This window comes from Populus nigra, chromosome 9 (genome assembly GCF_951802175.1).
Source record: "Populus nigra chromosome 9, ddPopNigr1.1, whole genome shotgun sequence".
Lineage (NCBI taxonomy): Eukaryota > Viridiplantae > Streptophyta > Magnoliopsida > Malpighiales > Salicaceae > Populus > Populus nigra.
Genome location: NC_084860.1, coordinates 13,440,157 through 13,460,988, shown reverse-complemented (window position 1 = coordinate 13,460,988; position 20,832 = coordinate 13,440,157). Strand labels below are relative to the sequence as shown.

Here is a 20,832-nt window from a genome sequence, read left to right as displayed (position 1 = left end):
ATTGTGAGAGTGATAATAATTGATTCACATGTATTTTTTGGATTACTCAGGAGGATGAGCATGGCCAAAGAGTCGTTAATCTCTCATTTCTTTTAGTTTGTTTATTAATAATAAAATATTTTATTCTGACATTTCAACCAAATTAATGTTGAGGATTTCTTGATATAAACAATCATTAATGTACCCTGTGGAGGAGGCTATCTGAACCACTTTACTCCACGTGTTACTCATTAAAATGAGAGTGCATTGAGATTGCCTTTACAGCCAATACAGGCTGTCTCGTAATCTGTTGAATACTGTTTTTTTTATGGCTGTATCGTAATTTGTGAGTTTATAAAATAAATGTATTTAATAATATTATAATTATAAATAAATATTAGATAAGTAATAAAAACTAAAAATGTGATAAAGTTAATATTACATGACAGAAAAAAAATTATGTTGGTGATAAAAATCTTAGAAACTGAATAAAATGATTTGTAGCAATACAAAGTGTTTTGTGAGGAAAACTATAGTGCTTTTCCCATATGATTTAATTTTATTGTACAAAAATAATTTTGAAAAAAATTATAATAATAAAAAAAACCAAATGAGGAAACACAGTAGCTAGCAATTTATAGTGTTTTAAAGAAAAAAAATTACAAAGCTAAATTCTCAACTAGTTTAATATTAAAAAAATAAAATTGACAAATACAATTTTTTAAAAAATCATAACAAGAAAAAACAGGGAAAAAAACCATGTTGGAAACACTGTATCAATCTACAATGTTTTGTGAGTAAAGCTACAGTGCTTTATTGTAGTTGTAATTTTCAATCAACTTAATATTAAAAAAATAAAATCGACAAAGATAATTTTGAAAAAAGTCATAAAGAAAACCACGTGGGGAAACACTGTAGCAATCTACAGTGTTTTAAAGAAAAAAATTATAAAGCTAAATTCTAACCAGCTCAATATTAAAAAAAATAAAATCGACAAAGATAATTTTAAAAAAAATCATAACAAAAAAGAAAACATAAAAAAAAACCATGTGGGGAAACACTGTAGCAATCCACAATGTTTTTTTTTCTAAATTACGAAGCCTCAACCAACTCAATATTAAAAAAATAAAATTGACAAATATAATTTTGAAAAAAATCATAAAAAAACCATGTGGAGAAACACTGTAACAATCCACAATGTTTTGTGAGAAAAACAACAACTGTAATTCTCAACCAGCTTAATATTAAAAAAATAAAACTGACAAACAATTTTGAAAAAAAATCGAAACAAAAAAAACCTAAGTGTGGAAATACTATAGTAATTTATAGTGTTTTAAAGAACAAAATTACAAAACTAAATTTTTAATCAGCTCAATATTAAAAAAAATAAAATCAATAAAGATAATTTTTTTAAAAAAAACATTGTAATAATCTCTAATAACTTGTGAGGAAAGTTACAATGTTTTCCCCATATATATATATATATATATATATATATATATTGTAATAATAGAGGTGGAATGTATGTCTAGGGGCAAGGAGAGTAATGTGTGGTGCAGGCTTCAGAGATTTTTTATTTTTTTTAGTAACTCAAGATATTTATATATACAAGAGTGGTATAAGCTTGAGAAAAAAAATAACATGGAATATCAACTTTCCTAGAAAGTTAAGTAATTAGTTAATGGAAACCCCAAGTTAAATTTATTTTTAAAAAATATAAAAATAGAATATATTTTAAGCAAGCATAAATGAATATTTAATTATACAAAAGAAAATAGTTGTGGACCTTTAATGTCGAGGATAAAATATGTAAGTACAAATCTTCAACTATAATGGAAATGGACAAAAGATAATAATAAATCATTAAAAAATTAATAAATAAATAATATAAATTGAGAATAAAGTATTTCATGAAGTTTTGTCGAGGAATACAAATAAATTCGTTCAAATATAGAATCAAATTTTATTGGATTACCTGGAATTATTTAAGATACATAAGATAATGAAAAAACTATAATTTTAACAAAAACTACAACCCCTCTCTTGCTTATAACTTGCCAACCATTGATGAGAAGATAAAACTTCCCTTTCATTTTCTTCCTTTCTTGTATACAAACCAAGTTTCGGGCATTATAATTGAGATTAATAGAGTTTAAACACATGAAAGCAAATTTATGAGTGATTAAAGTGAGAGTTAGAGAGAGAAACTAAAAAAGGGGTGGAAGAAATTCACCAAAGAACTTATATTGAGCACAAAATCTACGGGTAAAGTATTTTGCACCAATTATTTTATTGTTGAATGAGAATAGAAAAATTAAGTAAAAATCCCTTAACTTTCAAATTAGGGTTCTTGGTTAAAATTGGAAGAATTATAAAATTGATTAATTTGGGCTTAACTTTCAAATTAGGGTTCTTGGTTAAAATTGAGGGAAATATAAAATTGATGTAAATTGATTAATTTGGGCTTAACTTTCAAATTAGGGTTCTTGGTTAAAAATAGAGGAATGTAAAATTAATGTAAATTGATTAATTTAGGATGAAATAGGTTTAAAAAGACAGAAAATCTTTAGGAATTGAAGAAGAAACTTCATGTTTTTCATGGCCTAGGGTCGGCTAAATAGGAAGAAAAGAAAGAGATTGGCTTGTTTGGTATAAATGCCTATTAACTCAATGTAATTGATGTGTATTATTATAATAATGTGTAATGATTACTTATCAAACTTTTTTTTGAAATGTTTGCATGATTTGAATTAGGATTAATTACTAGTTAAAATTATGAAGATATTTAAGGAAAATTATGGAAGAAGAAGGGGGCCTTAGGGTCGGCACAGTATATGGTTTTGGAAGAAATTTAATAATTGAAAATAAATTTTTGAAATTTTGATTAATCTTGTGATATTAATGAGATGGTGATAGTTGGAAAAAAATAGTTGATTTTGTTCATTGAAATTGAAATTAGTGTGTTTATTTATTAAAAATTATATATGAAAGTTTTAAATATAGTTTTGGATAGTTTTTTGTTTGTAGGATTTTATAAAGATGAGATTTGTTGGATTATATAACACATGTTTAGTATTTTGCTAATAAAAAGTGAAACATGTTACTATTAAATAAAAAGTGGTTTGACTTGAATATTGATAAGTTGATTTGAGGGACATATTAATTGGTGTTGTATCTCCCTTTTGAAATGAGGAGAAGCATCATGAGTTTGGCAATCAACGGGAGGAGTTAGGTCTATCAGAGGAGCAGGTAGGTGCCTTGTACCTTGTTCTATTTAAATCTTAGTATTTTTTTCTTTAGTATTTTTTTCTTAAATGTTGTATCATTGTTAATTGAGTATTGAAATGGAAATTGTGGAATTATGTTTTGAGATGTAATTAATGTATGATAAAATTTTAAATGATAATTTATAAATAAAATGTAAAAGATATGTTTGATTTGAATTAAGTAGAAATGTTTAACCATTTATACTCGTTGATTGTATTGACAAATATATAAGATGTTTTGACACTTAGTTTACCGTGTTGACGGTAGCTAAGAAAATGTTATCAGTATTAATTGATTTTATTGACAAATATATAAGATATTTTGATACTTAGTTTATAATGTTGACGATAGCTAATGGAATGTTATCGATGTTAATCGATCTAATTGACAAACATATAAGATGTTCTAATACTTAGTTGATCATGTTGATAGTAACTAAGGAAATGTTATCGATTGTATTAACAAACATATAAGTTGTTATGATACTTAGATTATTGTGTTGATGGTAACTAAAAAAATGTTATCGATATTAATTAATTGTATTGGCAGAACATAAAGAGATGTCCCAAAACTTAGTTTAATCGTATTGACAGTAACTAAGAATATTATTTCTAATACTTAGTGAGTCATGTAGATGGTGATTAAATTAAAGAATACAATATTAGTCATCTGTATTTACGATAACTAAATAAATTGATGTAAATCTTATTTGGTTACTTTGATAGTGACTTATTTGATATGCATGGACTAATAAATTTATGATGTGGTAGTGGAAACTTCAAGTCATTACAAACATTAAGTTGATTGTATTTGTTTGGGAAATACATGTATAAAATATTAAATTGATAAATAATTATACTTTTATATGCTAAAGTCTTTGTGGGTCTATCACATTTAGTGGGACCGCGCTAACATTAGTTACTAGATTATATTTTGTGAGGTATATAGTTTATGTAATTTAAATATTATGTTTTTGTAATAATTTCATTTTGGGACGTGTTTAATTATGCCTTTTTACTTAAATATTTTGTAAATTATATTCTTTTGTGTTAAATACATCCATGCATCTATTATGTCGAGTATATAATGTAATAATGGAAGAAAGACTAGTATTGATAAAATTGACTGTGAATGAACTATGAGAAATTATAATGGATTAATAAATGAACTGGTAGCATGCCTGAATTATCTATGTGGAAAATATGAGAATGTGCTTAATGTAGGATATGACAGGACAAATTCTTTTGGATATAGCCCTGTATAAAAAAAACTTTACTGAAACTTTGTTAAATGTGATAAGTCTTTTAAATAGATGTGTAGATATATTGTGAAATATGAAATATGAAATGAATGTTGTTCTATAAAAGAAATACAAAGAATAAAGATTTGGTCATGTTATGGATGCAAATCAAGTATTGAAATGAGTTGTAATATCCATATTGAAATAATTGAAATATTAATTCATCTTCCTTTTAATACAAAATGCATATAGAAATTCAAAAAATTAATTTAATGGAGATATTATAATAAATAATTGGTAATAAAGAGAATAGAAGAATATAAAAGTTATTATTCAAAATAGAGAATTCAATGACATGGAACATATAAATTCACGTGGAAGTAAATGAGATGAAAAAAAAAATGATATTGGATTCAGTTAAAAAAGAAAATGAATCTATCTACCTAAAAGTTACCTTATTTTTATTAATGTTCTGAAAGGCATTGGCAAAATTCTTTATTAAAACGTGAGGTGTTATAATTGGTATGTCATACTTGCCATTGGTTGATAGGAGAGTAAGTCATTGATAGAAAAGATGGTTAGACCAAAAAAGTTAATGCAGAGTCAAGCTTATGATAACCATTAATGGAAAGGATGGTCAAGCCAGGAAAGTTGATGCAAAATGAGGCGTAGAGATAACAACTAGTAAAAATGATGACCATGTCAGGAGAGTTGGTATCGAGTCAGGCTTAGAGATAACTATTGATGGAAAAATTGTTATAAGAGATGTTGTTTATTGGCGAGAGAGGATGGTCTAGGTACAAGGTCTGATTGGACCAAGATCGGAGAGGGTCCAATTAGGCTAGCCTGAAAAGGGTATAGTTGGGCTTGAATCCCCCCCTCCCCCCTTTACCTTTTATTGAGTTTGGTTAGGAAAGGGTTCCATTAAAGGTTCAATTAGGTTTTATAATAGAGAGTTCAATAGTAATAGGTGTAAGGTTTAGGTTGGTCCAAAATTGGACTATCCAACCCATTCCCCCCCCCCCCCCTTCTCTCTCTGTATGTTGGGTGGTTTGATTGGATATTAGGTTTGCTGATCGACTTTTGGTTTAGGTAGATTTATATCTTGTTTTGGCATTGCGTTCTAAGAGGTAGTTGATAAAATTTTAAATTTTTTTTTGTTTAAAATTCATTTTTTTATATTTTCGGATCGTTTTGATTTGGTGATATTAAAATTAATTTTTTAAAAATAAATACAAATATTATTTTAATGTATTTTTGAGTAAAAAATATTTTGAAAAATAATTACAACCACATTCCCAAATATCTCAAATTAATAAATAATTATTGAGTTGGTTGATCGCATGTTGGGCTCCAACGATTGAATGTTATGTTCATGTATTTTGGATGCCCCATCAATTAATTTGCACGTTGATATTGATCTAATTTGAGGTCTGCTTGAGATTGTGATAGCGATGACGGTTCAAAGTGTTTTTCGCTTAAAAATACATCAAAATAATTTTTTTTATTTTTAAAAAATTATTTTTGACATTAGCACATCAAAATAATATGAAAACATGAAAAAAAAATCATTATACACACCCCTATTGTGCATTAAACAACATTATGGGTAGCATTAATTTCACATGTTATCTTCATAGAAAAAAAAAAAAAGAGTGGACAATATTATATTATAAACTGGGCTTGAAAAAATGTGCAGCGACACACTGACACTTTACGATAATGGCATACATATCTAATGTAAAATCAACCATAAAACTAATATATCTTTTTTTCTTGAAAGAAGGATCATAGAGATAGCTGTAGAGATGTCAAAAACAAGTTTAGATACTGCTTTACCCTTGTTGGAGGCTTATGATCATCATTGTGAAGATCAAAATGGCAAAGGAAGATGCTGGTGGATCAAACTATTGGATGTCGAAGAAGGCAAAGACCAAGTCTTGTTTTCACTGCCCATGATCCTTACTAATGCTTTCTACTATCTAATAACTTTGGTTTCTGTCATGTTTGCCGGTCACCTTGGTCAGCTTGAGCTTGCTGGCGCCACTCTTGGGAATTCATGGTGCACTGTCACTGGCATTGCTTTCATGGTACGTTTCTCTCCCTCTCATCCCCCGCTCCCGTCCGCGCACACACACAGGAATAATTTAATGATATTATCATATATATGGTTAGGAACATACAATCAGGGAAAATGATTTGGAGTGGGAATGGCAGAGCTCTAGCTTAAGTGGTTTGCATCCTTAATTTGAATTGATTCCTTTTTCTGCTACATAGAGCAATGCCTTAGTCCTTTTGGGCCTAATGCTTCTATCAACTCTTTTTGTTTATCAAGTATAATGCATATGATCCTGCTTTCTAATTTTCTTTCTCTTTCTCTTCCTTCTCCCAGACTGGATTAAGTGGAGCACTTGAGACACTTTGTGGTCAAGGATTTGGTGCAAGACTATACAGAACATTAGGAATTCATCTTCAAGCTTCCTGCATCATATACTTTCTGTGCTCCATAATCATAAGCATTATCTGGCTTTACACAGAGCCTTTACTCATCTTCCTTCGTCAAGATCCTCAAATTTCAAAAGCTGCTGCTCTTTACTTAAAGTATTTGATTCCAGGCATATTTGCGTTTGGATTCCTTCAAAACATCTTGAGGTTTCTTCAGACACAATCTGTTGTCATGCCCCTCATCCTGCTTTCAGGAATCCCAATGTGCATTCACATCGGTACAGCTTATGCATTGGTTCATAAGACAGCTCTTGGTTTCAGAGGAGCTTCGTTGGCGGTTTCAATATCTTTGTGGATTTCGACTATTGTGTTGGTCATATATGTGATTTATTCAAAGAAATTTAAACAAACTTGGGAGGGGTTCTCTTCTGAATCATTACGTCAAATCCCAATAAACTTGAAACTGGCCCTGCCCTCTGCTGCAATGGTGTGGTAAGAGAACAAAAAATGTTTCATTTTATTGGTAGCAGGTTTGTGATGTCATATATCTTACAAGCTCTCCTTGATGATTTGCTAGTCTGGAGTACTGGGCATTCGAGCTTTTGGTGCTCATAGCAGGAATGATGCCAAACGCAGAACTAACTACATCTGTGATTGCAATGTGGTATGCTTTACAGTGTACTCAACATGACCACAACACATTTTTTGCCAAAATGTAACTGTTCTGCACTTGTTTTCCTAACTTGACTATGGTGATGTTTTCGTCTCTCTTCAGTGTGAACACAGAAGACATTGCCTACATGTGTACCTCAGGTCTAAGCGCTACTGTGAGGTAAATGGTTGGAAATTAATTTGAAACTTCTTAGTTATAGCATTTCCATAATTTGATCCTAAACTGATCCTATACGCTTTTAGATATTGAAACTAAGAATTTCTGTTAATAGTACAAGGGTGTCTAATGAGTTGGGAGCAGGAAATCCTGATAAAGCTAAACAATCCATGGCTACGACTCTCAAGCTCTCTGTCCTTCTCGCTCTTCTAATTGTTTTAGCACTAGTCATTGGTCATGATATCTGGGCTGGCTTCTTCACTGATGACCTTTCCATTATAAAAGCCTTTGCCTCGATGACACCTTTCCTTGCTATCTCTATCGCACTTGATGCCTTCCAAGTCGTCTTTACAGGTTTCAAGGATCCTATTTCTTTCCTTATCTGCTCTAATTTCTCTATCCTTTCCTTGAGGTGGCTAACTGTATGACTTGTTCAGATCTTAATGTAAGTATTTTAATTTGACGCAGGGGTAACAAGAGGGTGTGGTTGGCAGAATCTGGCTGTTATTGTAAATGGAGCAACATTCTTTTGCATTGGAATGCCGATGGCAACCCTCCTCGGATTTAAGTTGAAGCTTTATTCTAAGGTGAAATCAAACAAAAATAGTCTGTTTCTACGTTTACCTACACAAGCATGCAGCTATTCACAGACACATATTAGACATTTTCACCTTCTATGACAGCAATTTCCCTGCATACAAAATTGAGGAAAATGCACCTAGTAACTCATCTTATTCTCAGTCTTCGTCCTCCGGATTTTCATAGTCTGTTTACTCATCTTATTTTCAATCTTTCTTCTCTCGATTTTCATGTTCTGTTGTGGGACCTTTTCGGATCAGGGATTATGGATTGGTTTAATCTGCGGTCTGTCATGCCAAACCTGCACTCTGTTGTTGATTACACTGCGTACAAAATGGACTAGAATGGATCTCTCAGAACCAGAGGAAAATGGTAAGGAAAACTCAAACTTGCCTTGATAAAATCTCGAAAGTTGCTTTTGATGAAGAGGGACAGATAGGAGAAACTCAGATGCCATAATGTTCTATTGACCGGGACAACATGGATAATTTTGTCAATGAAAGCTCTCTCTTTTTTTGCAATAAATTGGTAATTTTGCAGTGCAGAGAAATATTTTGAAAAGTTGAAAAAATGAATTTGACTTCATTTTTCATAGCACTTTTTAAATAAATACTGGAGATTATGAATGGCCAAGGCTGTCATATTATGATCAGGGAAAGGAGAAATAAAATAGCAAGGCAGAAGAGCTATGCCACATGTTTCACACCCGAGTCGTCTTTTTTTTTTTCTCCCTTTTTTTCTTTTTATTGTCATGAGTTGAAGTAGTAATATACTTAGATGCGAAACTCGCTCGCGCTTTGCTAAGGATTGTAATAATTTTTTATCGCAAAAATAAATTGCTCATGTATTTTTATTTTTATTTTTGTTGTAGCAGGGTATTCTCCAACCCTTTCCAAACCAAAAGACCAATCCTCTTCCTGGTATCGTCGGGCATCTTAAAGCGGGTTCCAGATTCAAACTGTGTTTGCCTCACAGGGAGGACCAGCCCTTTGCTGCTAGAACCCACCTCTAATGTACTGCTGACTTGTTTTTTAATAGATTTTTTATTATCAAGAATTCAAAATTCTATGCATATCGTTCGAAACCTTTTTTAAATATGAAGACAGTACGATATTAGATGATATATTTAAAAAAATATTTAGATGAGAATATACAAGATATGCTTGAGCAGCTAGTGATAAATTTTCAAATTCATGATCAGAGTTATAAGATCGTGATAATCTTATAGAAAACAATTCTAAATAAATAATAAAATCTAATTTTAATCAATAAAATATTGAATGATGGAATTAAAAAAAACATTCAATTTAAAAAAATAAAATAAAAAACAACATAAGTCAACTTGATTTAACTTTCCAAACTCACGACTTGGGTCATGAGAACCTAATAACCCCATGAAAAACAATTTGAAAAAACATACGATACTCAATTCCTAATCAATCAAATGTTGATGGATGAAATTAGAAAAAAAAATTAATTTGAAAAAAAAGGACAAAAAAGATGCAAGTCAACCAAGGTTAGCTTGTCAAACTTGAGATCTGGGTTAGTTTTTCTTAGATTACGAGACTGAGATAAGTCTATATAAAGCAAATAAAAAAAATTATAAAGCCTAATGCCCAACTAATCCAATGTTAAAGGATACATTTGATAAAAAAAATCAAATAACAAAAAGTACCAAATAAAATTGACCCCAGTTAACCTGAACTAACCTACTAAAATCACGACCTAAGTCTCGATACTAAAATAACCTAATAGAAATCAAACAAAAAAAAATCTTGAAGCTTAATTCTCAACAAATTCGATGATGAATGATGAAATTACAAAAAAAATAATGATTAAAAAAGAACAAAAAGAAAAACAACTCAATTATCCAGCAAAACTCGTGATCTAATTCATGATATCAAAATAACCAAATAGAAAGCAAACCGAATAAAATTACAAAACACAATTCCCAGAGAACCTAACATTTAAGGATTAAATTGAAAAAAAAAACTAAAGTAAAAGATTAAGAATCAAATTTGATATCCAAAAACAAATGAGACCACTTTGCTATTTTAGATAATGTCATGTGCAAAAATCAAGGGAATGAGAGAGAAAAGAGAGAGAGAAAAAAAAAGAAAGGAAGATTAGGCCGCCAAAGACAAACCAAACCTCCTTTATGCATTTGTGTTGTTTTGGATGGAAGAGTTTACTGAGACAAATCAAATGATATCAAGGAAGGTCGCCAATGAATAATGGTAGCCACTGTATGCACGACCTAAATTAGGTTGATGTTCTCACATGCTAATGCATATGTTGTATATACCAACAATTTCCCTATATTTTTTTCAATCCAATCCCTAAACATTTATTTTAGTTTCAAACTAGGTCCTTAAAACTTCAGTTGTTCTAAATCAATAAAATCAAATTGTATTTTGCCAAATCAAACATCAAACAAGTACTAGATTTTTTCTTTAACTCATAAGAACCCAACATGAAGTCAATTGAAGCAAACTATCAAGTCAGATCCATAATAAATCAATTTGAAAGGATAAAATTGAAGAGCAAAAAAAACCTGAGTGAGAAAAAAAAACACAAATGATGCCATTATTACAATCCACAATAATTTTGTGCCTTGATCTACAATAGTTTTCCTAAATATCTTTTTTTTTTATAATTGCAATGTAATTATAATTTTTAATAGTAATAACAAGTTGTTTAAAATATATTGTATCAATAAATAATTTTATAGTTTTAAAGTAATAATCAATTAAGCATTCATATGTCGCTTAATTTTTTAATTAACAATCTCACAAGTATAAATAATATAGGTTTTTTATATAATTTTAAATCAAATATAATTTTATTATAAAGTTAATTTTATAATTTTATAATTGATTTTTTTCCAAAATCAATGACTCTAGTCCTCCTCTTAAAGATCATCTATATCCACCTTCATAAATAATTCGAATTAGTAGTACATGAATTGTAATATTTATTAATAGGTGTTATGGAGTACAATTAAAATAATCAAGGCTTAATTGTAGCATTATCATCTTTGAATGAAAAATATTTTAATTTATAATGATAAAAGAGAAAAAAAAGAAATCATAATGTATTTTAGGCTTCATTGCATTAATTAGTGTGCACTGAATAACTTGATAGCCAATCAAGAAAATAATTAATTAATAGTTGATGATGTTCTAAAATCAATATGCTCAGAAATGAGATTTTTAAGTGTTTGGATAATGGATAATCATATGTTCACGTCAATATTTTCTTTTTTAGAGCTCACGAGGTAAGTGGTTGATGGTAGAAGGCTTAACACCTGCAAAATAGTTCCTTCTGGTAGGGACTCTTAAGTGATAAAGTTATCTAAGAATAATAGTGTTTGTTTTTTTTTTGTATTATAAATGTTTTAAGAATTAAAGTATAAATATTTAGAAAATAAAAATTGTGAATTCAACGGTGAGGATCAAAAGTTATTTCCTTTATAACCCTAGCTTCTCTTGCTTGCATTTTTCTTTTACTTTCATTCTTTGTAATTTCTCTGTAAAAACAAATTGTTGAAAAAGCATTGAGCGAGATTTGCTTTGTTTGTTAAGAAGAAACTATCATTTTAAATATTCCCTGCCCTTAAAAGTTTCTTTTTTATTTTTCCATTCTTATGAGAAAAATAGACTCTAAGAAAGTTAGATATGACCCTAAAAGTAGGGATGTTGCTTCTTTTGGTGATGAGTTTAGGTTCCAACCATAAACTAAAGGAAGTCGTAGGGGACAAAGGTCCATTAGATTGGGTCCTAAAACTAGAGGGGGTAGAAATCCAGCTTCCACCTCTAGAAGGGGGGAAGACGGTTCTCAACATTGAAGAATTCCTTCCCCTATTTCCTCTAGGAAACCTAGCAGAGAGAGAAAGCGAGAGAGATAGAGAGAAAGAGGCTACCTCAAGCCCGTGATGACGATGCACCTAGCACCTTAAGCATAAATGAGGTGGTATTTATAAATAATTGATAACTGGAGGAGTACGTGGCTAAATTGCCTTCAAGGAATGAAAGAATTAGCTAACTGACCTTGGCCTCCACTCAGGGGTACTTTGAGATTACTTCCCTAATATGTATGTATGAGTTAAGGTATAACTTCTCTTTTTAAAGGTTTGTGAGGGGAGTTTTTTGGTATTATAGGTTAGGTCCAAGCTAGTTACATCCTAATTGATGAATAATTTGTCTGTTTTTGACAAGTTCTTTAAGCTTGTAGGAATCAAGCCTATCGTAAATATATTTAGAACTTGTTACCATTTAGTTGCTAGTACTAATGATGACAATGATGTGTGTTGGTTTTTTATTTTTACTAACAAACTCATTGGATTAATGAAGGGGGATCTTTTAGGGCTAGCTTGCACACATCAAGAAATAGAGGGGGAGGTAGATGATAGTGAGATACAATGAGATGATGAACCTCATAGATGAGATGTAAATAATTTAAGGTTGTTTCTACTATTAGAGAGCACCCCTCTAATGTGAACAATAGGCTCCGTCCAAGCTCAGATGAGGAAAAAATAGTATTATGTTGGCCTTGACCTTAACTGAGTATAGTGTTTATAAGATGACCAAAAGACATTACCACACTTTGTTATAAAGTATGCAACTTCTTTATCTCTTATTTTTGTTCATCTAAATATTAATTTCTAACTTTGGTTTATGTTGGGTTAACAGTTGAAGGAGAATGAGAAACTTAAACAAGGTCGACAGAGTAGAGCGTGTTTGCATAAAAAAAGAGACTTTCATCTATTGACTTGAGTGGAGTTAGGGCTAGAGCAAACATGGAAAATGATCCCATCAATATAGATGAGCTTGCTTTTTTTTAAGGAAACTGTTTTTGATGAAATAATGGCGAGATCCACTATCTCATGAAAATGAGGGGAACCACTACTTCTCTAGTTGGGGATCAACCGTAAATGATCCCTCCTGAAGTGATTGTAGGCTTTGCTGTAAACTTTAAGAGAAAAATGGTCTCCACCCCTGTAGAGTTTGTTGTTGTAGCCTCAACTGTGGAGACCTCTCTTGTGGCACCACTAATGCCCCTAACCTTGATTTCAACTGTAGAGACCTCTCCAGTTGCTGCGACTTGTTTTCATGGTGCTTTTCCTGAAGCTGGACAACCTCGACTACAATGGATCTTTAAGATACTAAAGATAAAGAAAATCCTTACTTGGTTTAACGATACATTGGGAAAAAACTTTTTGGTGAGGAGAGTGTTAGGTAGGAGTAATTACTAGATGGAGTTGGGCCACATTAAGAGTGAAGGTCCCTATGCTAAAGATTAGGTTATTTTCAGAGTAGAGAAACTTATTGAAAAATATTGATAAATCCAACTTCATTTTTTCATGTCATTTTTTATCGACAAATATTGGCAATTGTTACTGCTAAAGGTGTTAATTATGACAAGGAAATAGAAGCTAATTTGATAAATGACATGTTCAATGCTCCTAAGAGCAAGATAGATAAAAACAAACAAGAAAATGTAAGGTTCTTGAAAAGAAATCTATCTGAATGAATGTGGTATTTGTTTTTTCACTGGTTGTCAATATGGAAGATTTAGTAAGGTCAAAACCATGGGAAACGAGAGACAAAGTTTCGAGGACGTATAAAGTCTCATGACTCTTATTTAGCTCCTTCTCAAATCCCTAGTGCTGCTTCATTACTAAACTAGCAGTGAAAGATAGGTGGTCTCCTAGTGAAAGGCAGCTTATTAAACATGGCCTTCTAGGTTGATGATGCTATTATCCTACATTGACTAGGAGACAAGGCCTTGATCACTTATAAACACAAGGCTCAACCTCTCTCCTTGAGAGATACTTTTTCAAGACAAAACTCATTATGTGGTTACAGTTGAACAATATCTCTTGGGATTTATCATGTGCGGGTGTGATCACACATCATCATTGGCACTATTTATGGGGACATCACCCATGTGTGACTACCCAAGACCCTCGTTTGAGGGGCTATGATGATGCCACTATCCTATATCAACTAGGAAACGAGGGTTTTGGTTGCTTATAAGCACAAGACTCCTTGATTTCTTTGCCCAAGAGACGTTTTTTCAGGACAAAACCCACTATGTGAATACACAATATATCCATACGAGTTCTGAAGAAACATTCGACAAGTCTCAACAGATGAGTCCTTGAATTATATGTTGAAACGGTTCAGATTATGTTCTTTTTGGAGTAAAATCCCTCTGAAGGTGTAAGCAACGAGATTCGTGGGACATCAAAAGTGAGAAGTTGATTGTAGGTTTTTGCCGACTTGTTTTAATCTGAATGACAACCATGACAGAATTCGAGGGAGCAATTTAGTTGAAACAAATCCCAATCAAGTGGTCTCGTGCATGCATGCAACTGAAGTTCAAATGCTCTCTCCAGCCTGAAATTTTGAGAGAGTCATTGTTCTTGGTCAGTGAATATAAAATCTATTTCTTTATAGAAAGCCACTGCATCATAAGACTAAGCTTGTTTCTACAAAACGCATATTGATTTCATGACTAACTTTTTGCCACTTGCTAGTAACTTGCAGTTCAGCTAAGCTGTCTGTCGACAATTAATTGAGAAGATACTGTTAGACGACAATGGGGTTCTCTTTCTCTTTGGTTAGAGTCAGATCTGTTGCAGTCCAACTGGTCCTTATTGTGATTAACAAGAGGGTAACGGCTTGGCAACAAAGGCCACTGATTAAGCCAATCCATAAACCCTGCACCAAAGTAAATACATCAGAATTCATAAAAGTTAGTCCAATTGGTCCTTTTTTCCAGCCTTGTTACATTTCTTTGACAATACCTTAACATATAGCTTTAACTTGAATCCAAGAACACAAGCTACAGGCATGCCAATACAGTAGAATGTTGCCAAGTTCGCATAAACAGCCAAGTGCTGCCAGCCACAACCCCTGGCCACCCCTGCAGTATGTCAAATGCATTATGTGAAAAAAAGGTTTTTTGTTTTCAATTTGATAGGAAAGGTTTGTGTATAGATGATAAGAAGCTTCTGAATTTAGTAAAATAGAAGAAGCACATCATTGTAGGATATTCCCTCCAGGACCTTATATTCTTCACAAAAAAAAAAAAAATATTATGATAACTTTATTCTATAAACCATTTCTAAAATCTAAGCAAATTGATTCTGAGAAAAGAATGATCAAGGAAATTGTGATTAGTCCTCTAATCAGAAAGAGTGCATCTGATTCCCTTTCATTGATGACAAATATGAGAAAAATTGAAAATAATCCTCAAATAATTAACTTCCCATATCTACAGAAAAGTGCATGTTTCGAACCTGAGAAGACACCTTGCACAGAATCAAGAGTAATCGACATTGCAAGAAAGGGAGCCATTGATGCAAATTCCTTTGCTATTGTAGGGTTGCTACTGAAAAACCCAGCCCAGATGTTGTGACCAAATGCTAGAGCCAGAACAACAAGAAGAGCAAGAAGGACAGAGAGCTTGAGAGTCACAGCCATAGCATTCTTAGCTCTATCTGGATTGCCCTCTCCTAATTCATTTGACACCCTTGTGCTGTTACATGAAGTTATTAATTTCAATATCTAAAACGGAAAAATGAAACAATAACAAAACAAATGAAATTTTAATTCAAATTATCAGCAAACCTTGCAGCGGCACTCAGACCATAGGTTAACATGTAGGCCACAGCTTCTGTGTTTACACTGAATATTCGAAAAAAAAAAAGGGACAACCAGAGTAAGAACGAGAAACTAGCGTCAAAACAGAAATTTTATTTCAAGAGATTGTAAAGACAGACAATAGTAATTGAACGTACCATATTGCGATCAATGAGGTGCTTATTTCTGAGCTTGGCATCAGTCCTGCTAGGAACACCAGAATCTCAAAGGCCCAATACTCTAAGCTGGCAAAACATTTTGGGAAGTGGATTGCTAGTGAGATTTTATTAGTCAGGATCAAGAACTGAACGGAATCCTGTACACTTTCACTTACCATACCATTGCAGCAGAAGGCAGGGCTAGTTTCAAGTCATGAAGAATGTAATGAAATGACTCAAATGAAAACCCACCCCATGTATGCTCAAATTTCTTTGCACAAATCACATAAATGGCCAACATTAGGACTGATATCCATAGTGAAATTGATGCTGCCAGTGGAGCTCCCTTGAACCCAAGAGCTGTATAGTGAACCAAAGCATAAGCAATACCGATATGAATGCACAGTGGTACTAATGAGAATACCACAGGGGGCATTACTACAGATTGTGTCTGAAGAAACCTCAGGATGTTCTGCATAATGCCATATGCGAACAATCCAGGAATGAGATACTTCATGTAGAGAGCAGCAGTCATAGAAACGTGAGCATCTTGATGGAGTAATAATAGAATTGGCTCTGTATAGAACCATATAACCGATATGGTAATACAGAAGATGAATGATATAATGCAGGATGCTTGAAGATAAATTCCTAGCATTCTGTACATCTTTGCACCAAATCCTTGACCACATAGTGTTTCGAGTGCTCCACTCAACCCTACCTGGAAAAAAAAAAACAACAGGAGAGGGTAAAACGAGAATCAACAAAATATCATCGTCTCAAAAGAGGCTTTCAAAGGACACAGAGACCATGAAGATAGAACCTGAATTAAGGGTTGTATGTAGTAGGGATCAAAATTGAGTCTTCCAGGAAAAAATAATCTGGTAAATGCACCAATTCTAATGTGGATGACCCGTCTAAGAACAGAAAGAGAAAAGACTTAATTTTAAGATATAAAAGCTAAAGCTTGTCCAAAGACACCTTGATCATTAAAAAAAGGGGAAGGACAACTTATGATTCAATGAAGCGTATCATAGTGTTTTTAGCTAATTATACTAATATTATCATGATCTGTACAGTGTTTTGACACAATCATGCACTACCAATTCTTCAATTACAACACCGTTTGAATTCTGATCACCATCTGTTCTTAATTGACTGTAGTGATCTGGGAACAAACATGCAACCCACCTGGACTCTTACCATTTCTACAGGCTTCTTCTACTGCTCTAGAGGCTATACAATCAACGATCTAAATAAAACTCGGCCCAGCCCGATAAATCATGTATCCTTGATGTAGCTAGTGTGCTGGGCTCTTACATGTTGTTTTTCTAAAGCCTATGATAACGTGCTGCTAAATTGTAAGCGAACATTATGGAGTCCTAGTCTTGATTTGGCAATAAAGGCTAGCTATCCGTTTGTTGTTTTTTAATTGGTCAATCTTATCATACACAGCAACATGTGGAGCACAAGAATCTTGACAATATCTCACATTTCAATTCTGGCGGACACTGAGACGCATCTTGTCGGTTTTAAACAATTCTAGAAACAGAAGTAAAAAATGGGATGAACATGGAATTAAGGAAAAAATACAAGGCAAGAACTAAGATATGAGCCCGACTTAATACTTGGAAAAAATCATAAAAAGAAGTGCGAGGTTGAGTTACCATGAAGGCAAAACCAGTGACCGTAGCCCATGAGTTAGCCAGGGTGGCTCCAGCAAGCTCAAGCTCTCCGAGATGACCAGCGAACATGACAGAGACCAAAGTTATCAAGTAGTAGAAAACATTAGTGAGAATCATGGGCAATGAAAACAAGATTTGGTTCTTGGCCTCTTCTACATCTAACACCTTCTTCCACCGCAGCCTCCTCTTCTCACCTTCTTCTACACTACTGTTGCTACGCTCCAATAAAGGGGCAGCTTCAAAACTTGTGTTCGATAACATTTCTTTGATCTTGGCCTGCCTTCTCCAGCCTTTTCGTCTATCTTCAAACTTCTACTATGTCGATAGCTCTTTTTTCATTAAACAAAAGTTGAAAATGATGGAGATTTACATGTGGTGAATCAGTCCTGTTATGTCCCTTTTATTTTATATTTTAAAGGGGTCTTAAATGGTTTAGGAAGAGTCGTTTGATTTCAGATGACCTCACACCCCATCTCGATATTTATTTGAAGGTTATGGGTCGAAGCAGTAAGGAGATGGGTTAGGGCTCCATGGTCGTGTCCTTGCATGCTTGAGATATAAGTAAGATTAATTTTGTTTTGTGTTTTAAAAATATTTTTAAAAAATTTTAAATTTTTTTATTTTTTTTATATTTTTAAATTATTTTGATACACTAATTTTAAAAATAATTTTAAAAATATAAAAAAATATATTAGTTTAATATATTTTTAAATAAAAAACATTTTAAAAAACAACCACAACCAAACTTTCAAACATGCTAATATATTTAAAGAAAGGTCCTGTAAGAGACATTAGATCAACCGATTTTAGTTCAGTATTTGAGACATAAGTAAATTATGAACTTATGTTTCAATCTCCTAGCAAAATATTTACTACTTGTGTGATCAATCTAATTAATATACACTCAATCGACTTATAAATCGACTTATGCTGTGTAAGTGAGTGTTGTAGTGTGTTCTTCTTTGTGTTTTCAAGTGTGGGTAAAGTGCTCCCTCCCTGTGCTGTGTGCATTAGAAAGCTTTGTGTGAGCGTTTTGCAAGTGCTCTTTGTATTAGAAAGTGTTTGTTTTTGGTTGTTCCTGCAGCTGTTTTGTTCAACAGATCGACAACCCATTTATTCTCTTTTTACGTTAAACAGTTGAGTTCTCCTTGTTCGTGTCAGTCATAATATTACTTTTTGACAGTAAGGGAAGGCACCAGGAGACCTAATCTGCTCTCATTGCTTGAACAACTTCAGCGGGCCATTAAAAGCTGAAAAGGGAAGGCACCAGCCTATCCTTTTCTTGAATCGTGGATATTTTCAATCCAAGTATATATTTCTTTAATTTTTAAACAAAAACAATCAAATATATAATGCTCGTAATCTTATAACTTTATGATTTTCACATTCAAAAAGTTATTAAAAGAAAATGTACCTTGATCCATATATAGAAAGTCTTTTGAGAGAATAAAAATTATTTTCACATATGCTTCTTCTATAGAAGAAAACATACAGTTATAGGATAAAAAGATGATCAATTTTCTAAATAAACTTTTAATCGTCGACATACATCCATTAATTTTATATGGTTATAATAAAAAACTACTTATCAAAATTAACTAATAGGATTTTAGTATTGAGATTCAAATTCATGATCACTTGGTCAACAAAACATTAATATCATGTTAAATAACTATCTGAACCTAAAAGTTTAAACTATTAGGTAAGATTGTAATATATGATTTATATTATTATCTAACTCACCCCTTAAATGAAAGTTCTTTGGACTTTAAACTTTTAGGTGATGAGATTACCTTGTGCTTAATTTTATCAAATAAAATAGGGGTGATGAGATTTAAACTCATGACCGCATAGTCAATAATGCTTTGATACAATGTTAAAGAACCATTTCAATCCATAAACTTAAACTGTTAAAAATATGATTTATATTATATTCTAACAACAATAGTGAAGTTATGTTAAATACCGATGCTTTCTAAAGAGCATTTGAGCTTCTAGTTGTTGAGTTTTTTTTATAAATATGTATTTCCGATCCAAATCAAGATTTTCTATTGACCTTAGTAAAAATTGGTATTGGAGAGCTTATTGGTAAGGAGTGGTACTTTGTGAGAGTGCATGATATTGTTTAAGTTTGCTTTCAGTATGTTTACAGCTTAAGTCCAACTCCTAAGAATCAAATTCATTTTCCCCTCGTTTTAATTATCCCCCTTAACTTTTATTAATTTTTTGCATTTCTTTTTTATATTTTATTTTGCTTTCAATTGTTATCACAAGATTAATGCTACATTTGTGTCTCCTTTTTAATTTGGTTTAAGGTATGCATCCTTTTTTTCCTTATATGGTTAAAGTTAATGGTAAAATGCAAAGGGAGGAAAACAAATCATGCTAGTTTTGCTTCATTTTTTTTTTATTTATATGACTCCTTGCGTGTTTTCTCTTCTAGACTTTCTATTTTTTTCTGTATAATTCTTTCCTATATTCTTTTCCCTTAAATGGGAGATTTGTTGGCCATCATGTTTTTTCTAAATGTTGTTTTTATTGTTAAAAGTGTTTCTTGATTTCTGTTCATGGTACGGCTTTATGGTTGGATCAAACAATTTTGTACTAGTCTTCTTGAATTTGAAAATCAAGCAACAAAGCTATATGGATGAAATGAAAGGTCTTTCTTATAATTATGCCTAAAAACCCTTATATTCCAGTGGACTTTATGAAGGTAACATATTCATCAATTTTTCTTACTATAATTTAGTCTCAATAGAACTCGATCATTTGAGCTACTCTGTGCAACTAATTCCCTTACCTATTAAGAACTGATTTGATGTCTCTCACATTATAAGATATAACAAAACCTCTTACTTTTTCAATTTGGGATTAAGTTCTCTTTAACTACCTAATATACAAGCTATATTTTAACAATTATTCCCAACTTAGCTTGTAAATTAGGTGGTACCATGTTTCATACATAAAATAAGGTATCTTTAGATTTAAACCTCTTCTTAGT

At 32.0% G+C, this 20,832-nt stretch overlaps 2 protein-coding genes across 4 annotated transcripts; one reads left to right on the top strand and one right to left on the bottom strand.

Moving 5' to 3' along the window:
• The first annotated feature begins 6,214 nt into the window (after window positions 1-6,214).
• On the top strand, window positions 6,215-8,737 carry LOC133702771 (protein DETOXIFICATION 18-like). Its single transcript, XM_062127090.1, has 7 exons — window positions 6,215-6,576; window positions 6,879-7,423; window positions 7,509-7,595; window positions 7,707-7,763; window positions 7,876-8,114; window positions 8,229-8,347; window positions 8,600-8,737. The coding sequence occupies exons 1-7, from the start codon at window positions 6,295-6,297 to the stop codon at window positions 8,735-8,737; spliced, it is 1,467 nt and encodes a 488-aa protein (XP_061983074.1). The 5' UTR covers window positions 6,215-6,294.
• A 5,738-nt stretch (window positions 8,738-14,475) lies between these two features.
• LOC133702851 (protein DETOXIFICATION 19-like) lies at window positions 14,476-18,311 on the bottom strand. 3 transcript variants are annotated; one of them, XR_009843792.1, is made up of 8 exons: window positions 17,814-18,310; window positions 16,323-16,867; window positions 16,147-16,233; window positions 15,977-16,033; window positions 15,646-15,884; window positions 15,151-15,269; window positions 14,864-15,064; window positions 14,476-14,740 (listed from the first exon to the last, which is right to left on the bottom strand). XR_009843792.1 is itself a non-coding variant. In XM_062127173.1 (7 exons), exons 1-7 carry the CDS (start codon window positions 18,090-18,092, stop codon window positions 14,933-14,935), a joined length of 1,458 nt encoding a protein of 485 aa, XP_061983157.1. In that variant the 5' UTR covers window positions 18,093-18,311; the 3' UTR covers window positions 14,779-14,932. The 3 variants fall into 3 exon arrangements, 1 of the variants encoding a protein (XP_061983157.1); XR_009843793.1 differs by lacking the exon at window positions 17,814-18,310 and adding an exon at window positions 17,350-17,784; XM_062127173.1 differs by lacking the exon at window positions 14,476-14,740 and having other exon boundaries at window positions 14,779-15,064; window positions 17,814-18,311.
• Window positions 18,312-20,832: the final 2,521 nt, after the last annotated feature.

Excerpts from the sequence above, each read along its gene's own strand:
- LOC133702771 (XM_062127090.1), top strand. The coding sequence starts at position 6,295 with ATGTCAAAAACAAGTTTAGATACTGCTTTACCCTTGTTGGAGGCTTAT. Across the intron at positions 7,424-7,508 it reads CCCTCTGCTGCAATGGTGTG|TCTGGAGTACTGGGCATTCG; the intron begins GTAAGAGAACAA and ends ATGATTTGCTAG. Across the intron at positions 8,115-8,228 it reads CTTCCAAGTCGTCTTTACAG|GGGTAACAAGAGGGTGTGGT; the intron begins GTTTCAAGGATC and ends AATTTGACGCAG.
- LOC133702851 (XM_062127173.1), bottom strand. The coding sequence starts at position 18,092 with ATGTTATCGAACACAAGTTTTGAAGCTGCCCCTTTATTGGAGCGTAGC. Across the intron at positions 15,885-15,976 it reads GGTCTGAGTGCCGCTGCAAG|CACAAGGGTGTCAAATGAAT; the intron begins GTTTGCTGATAA and ends TTCATGTAACAG. Across the intron at positions 15,065-15,150 it reads AGTTAAAGCTATATGTTAAG|GGTTTATGGATTGGCTTAAT; the intron begins GTATTGTCAAAG and ends ACTTTGGTGCAG.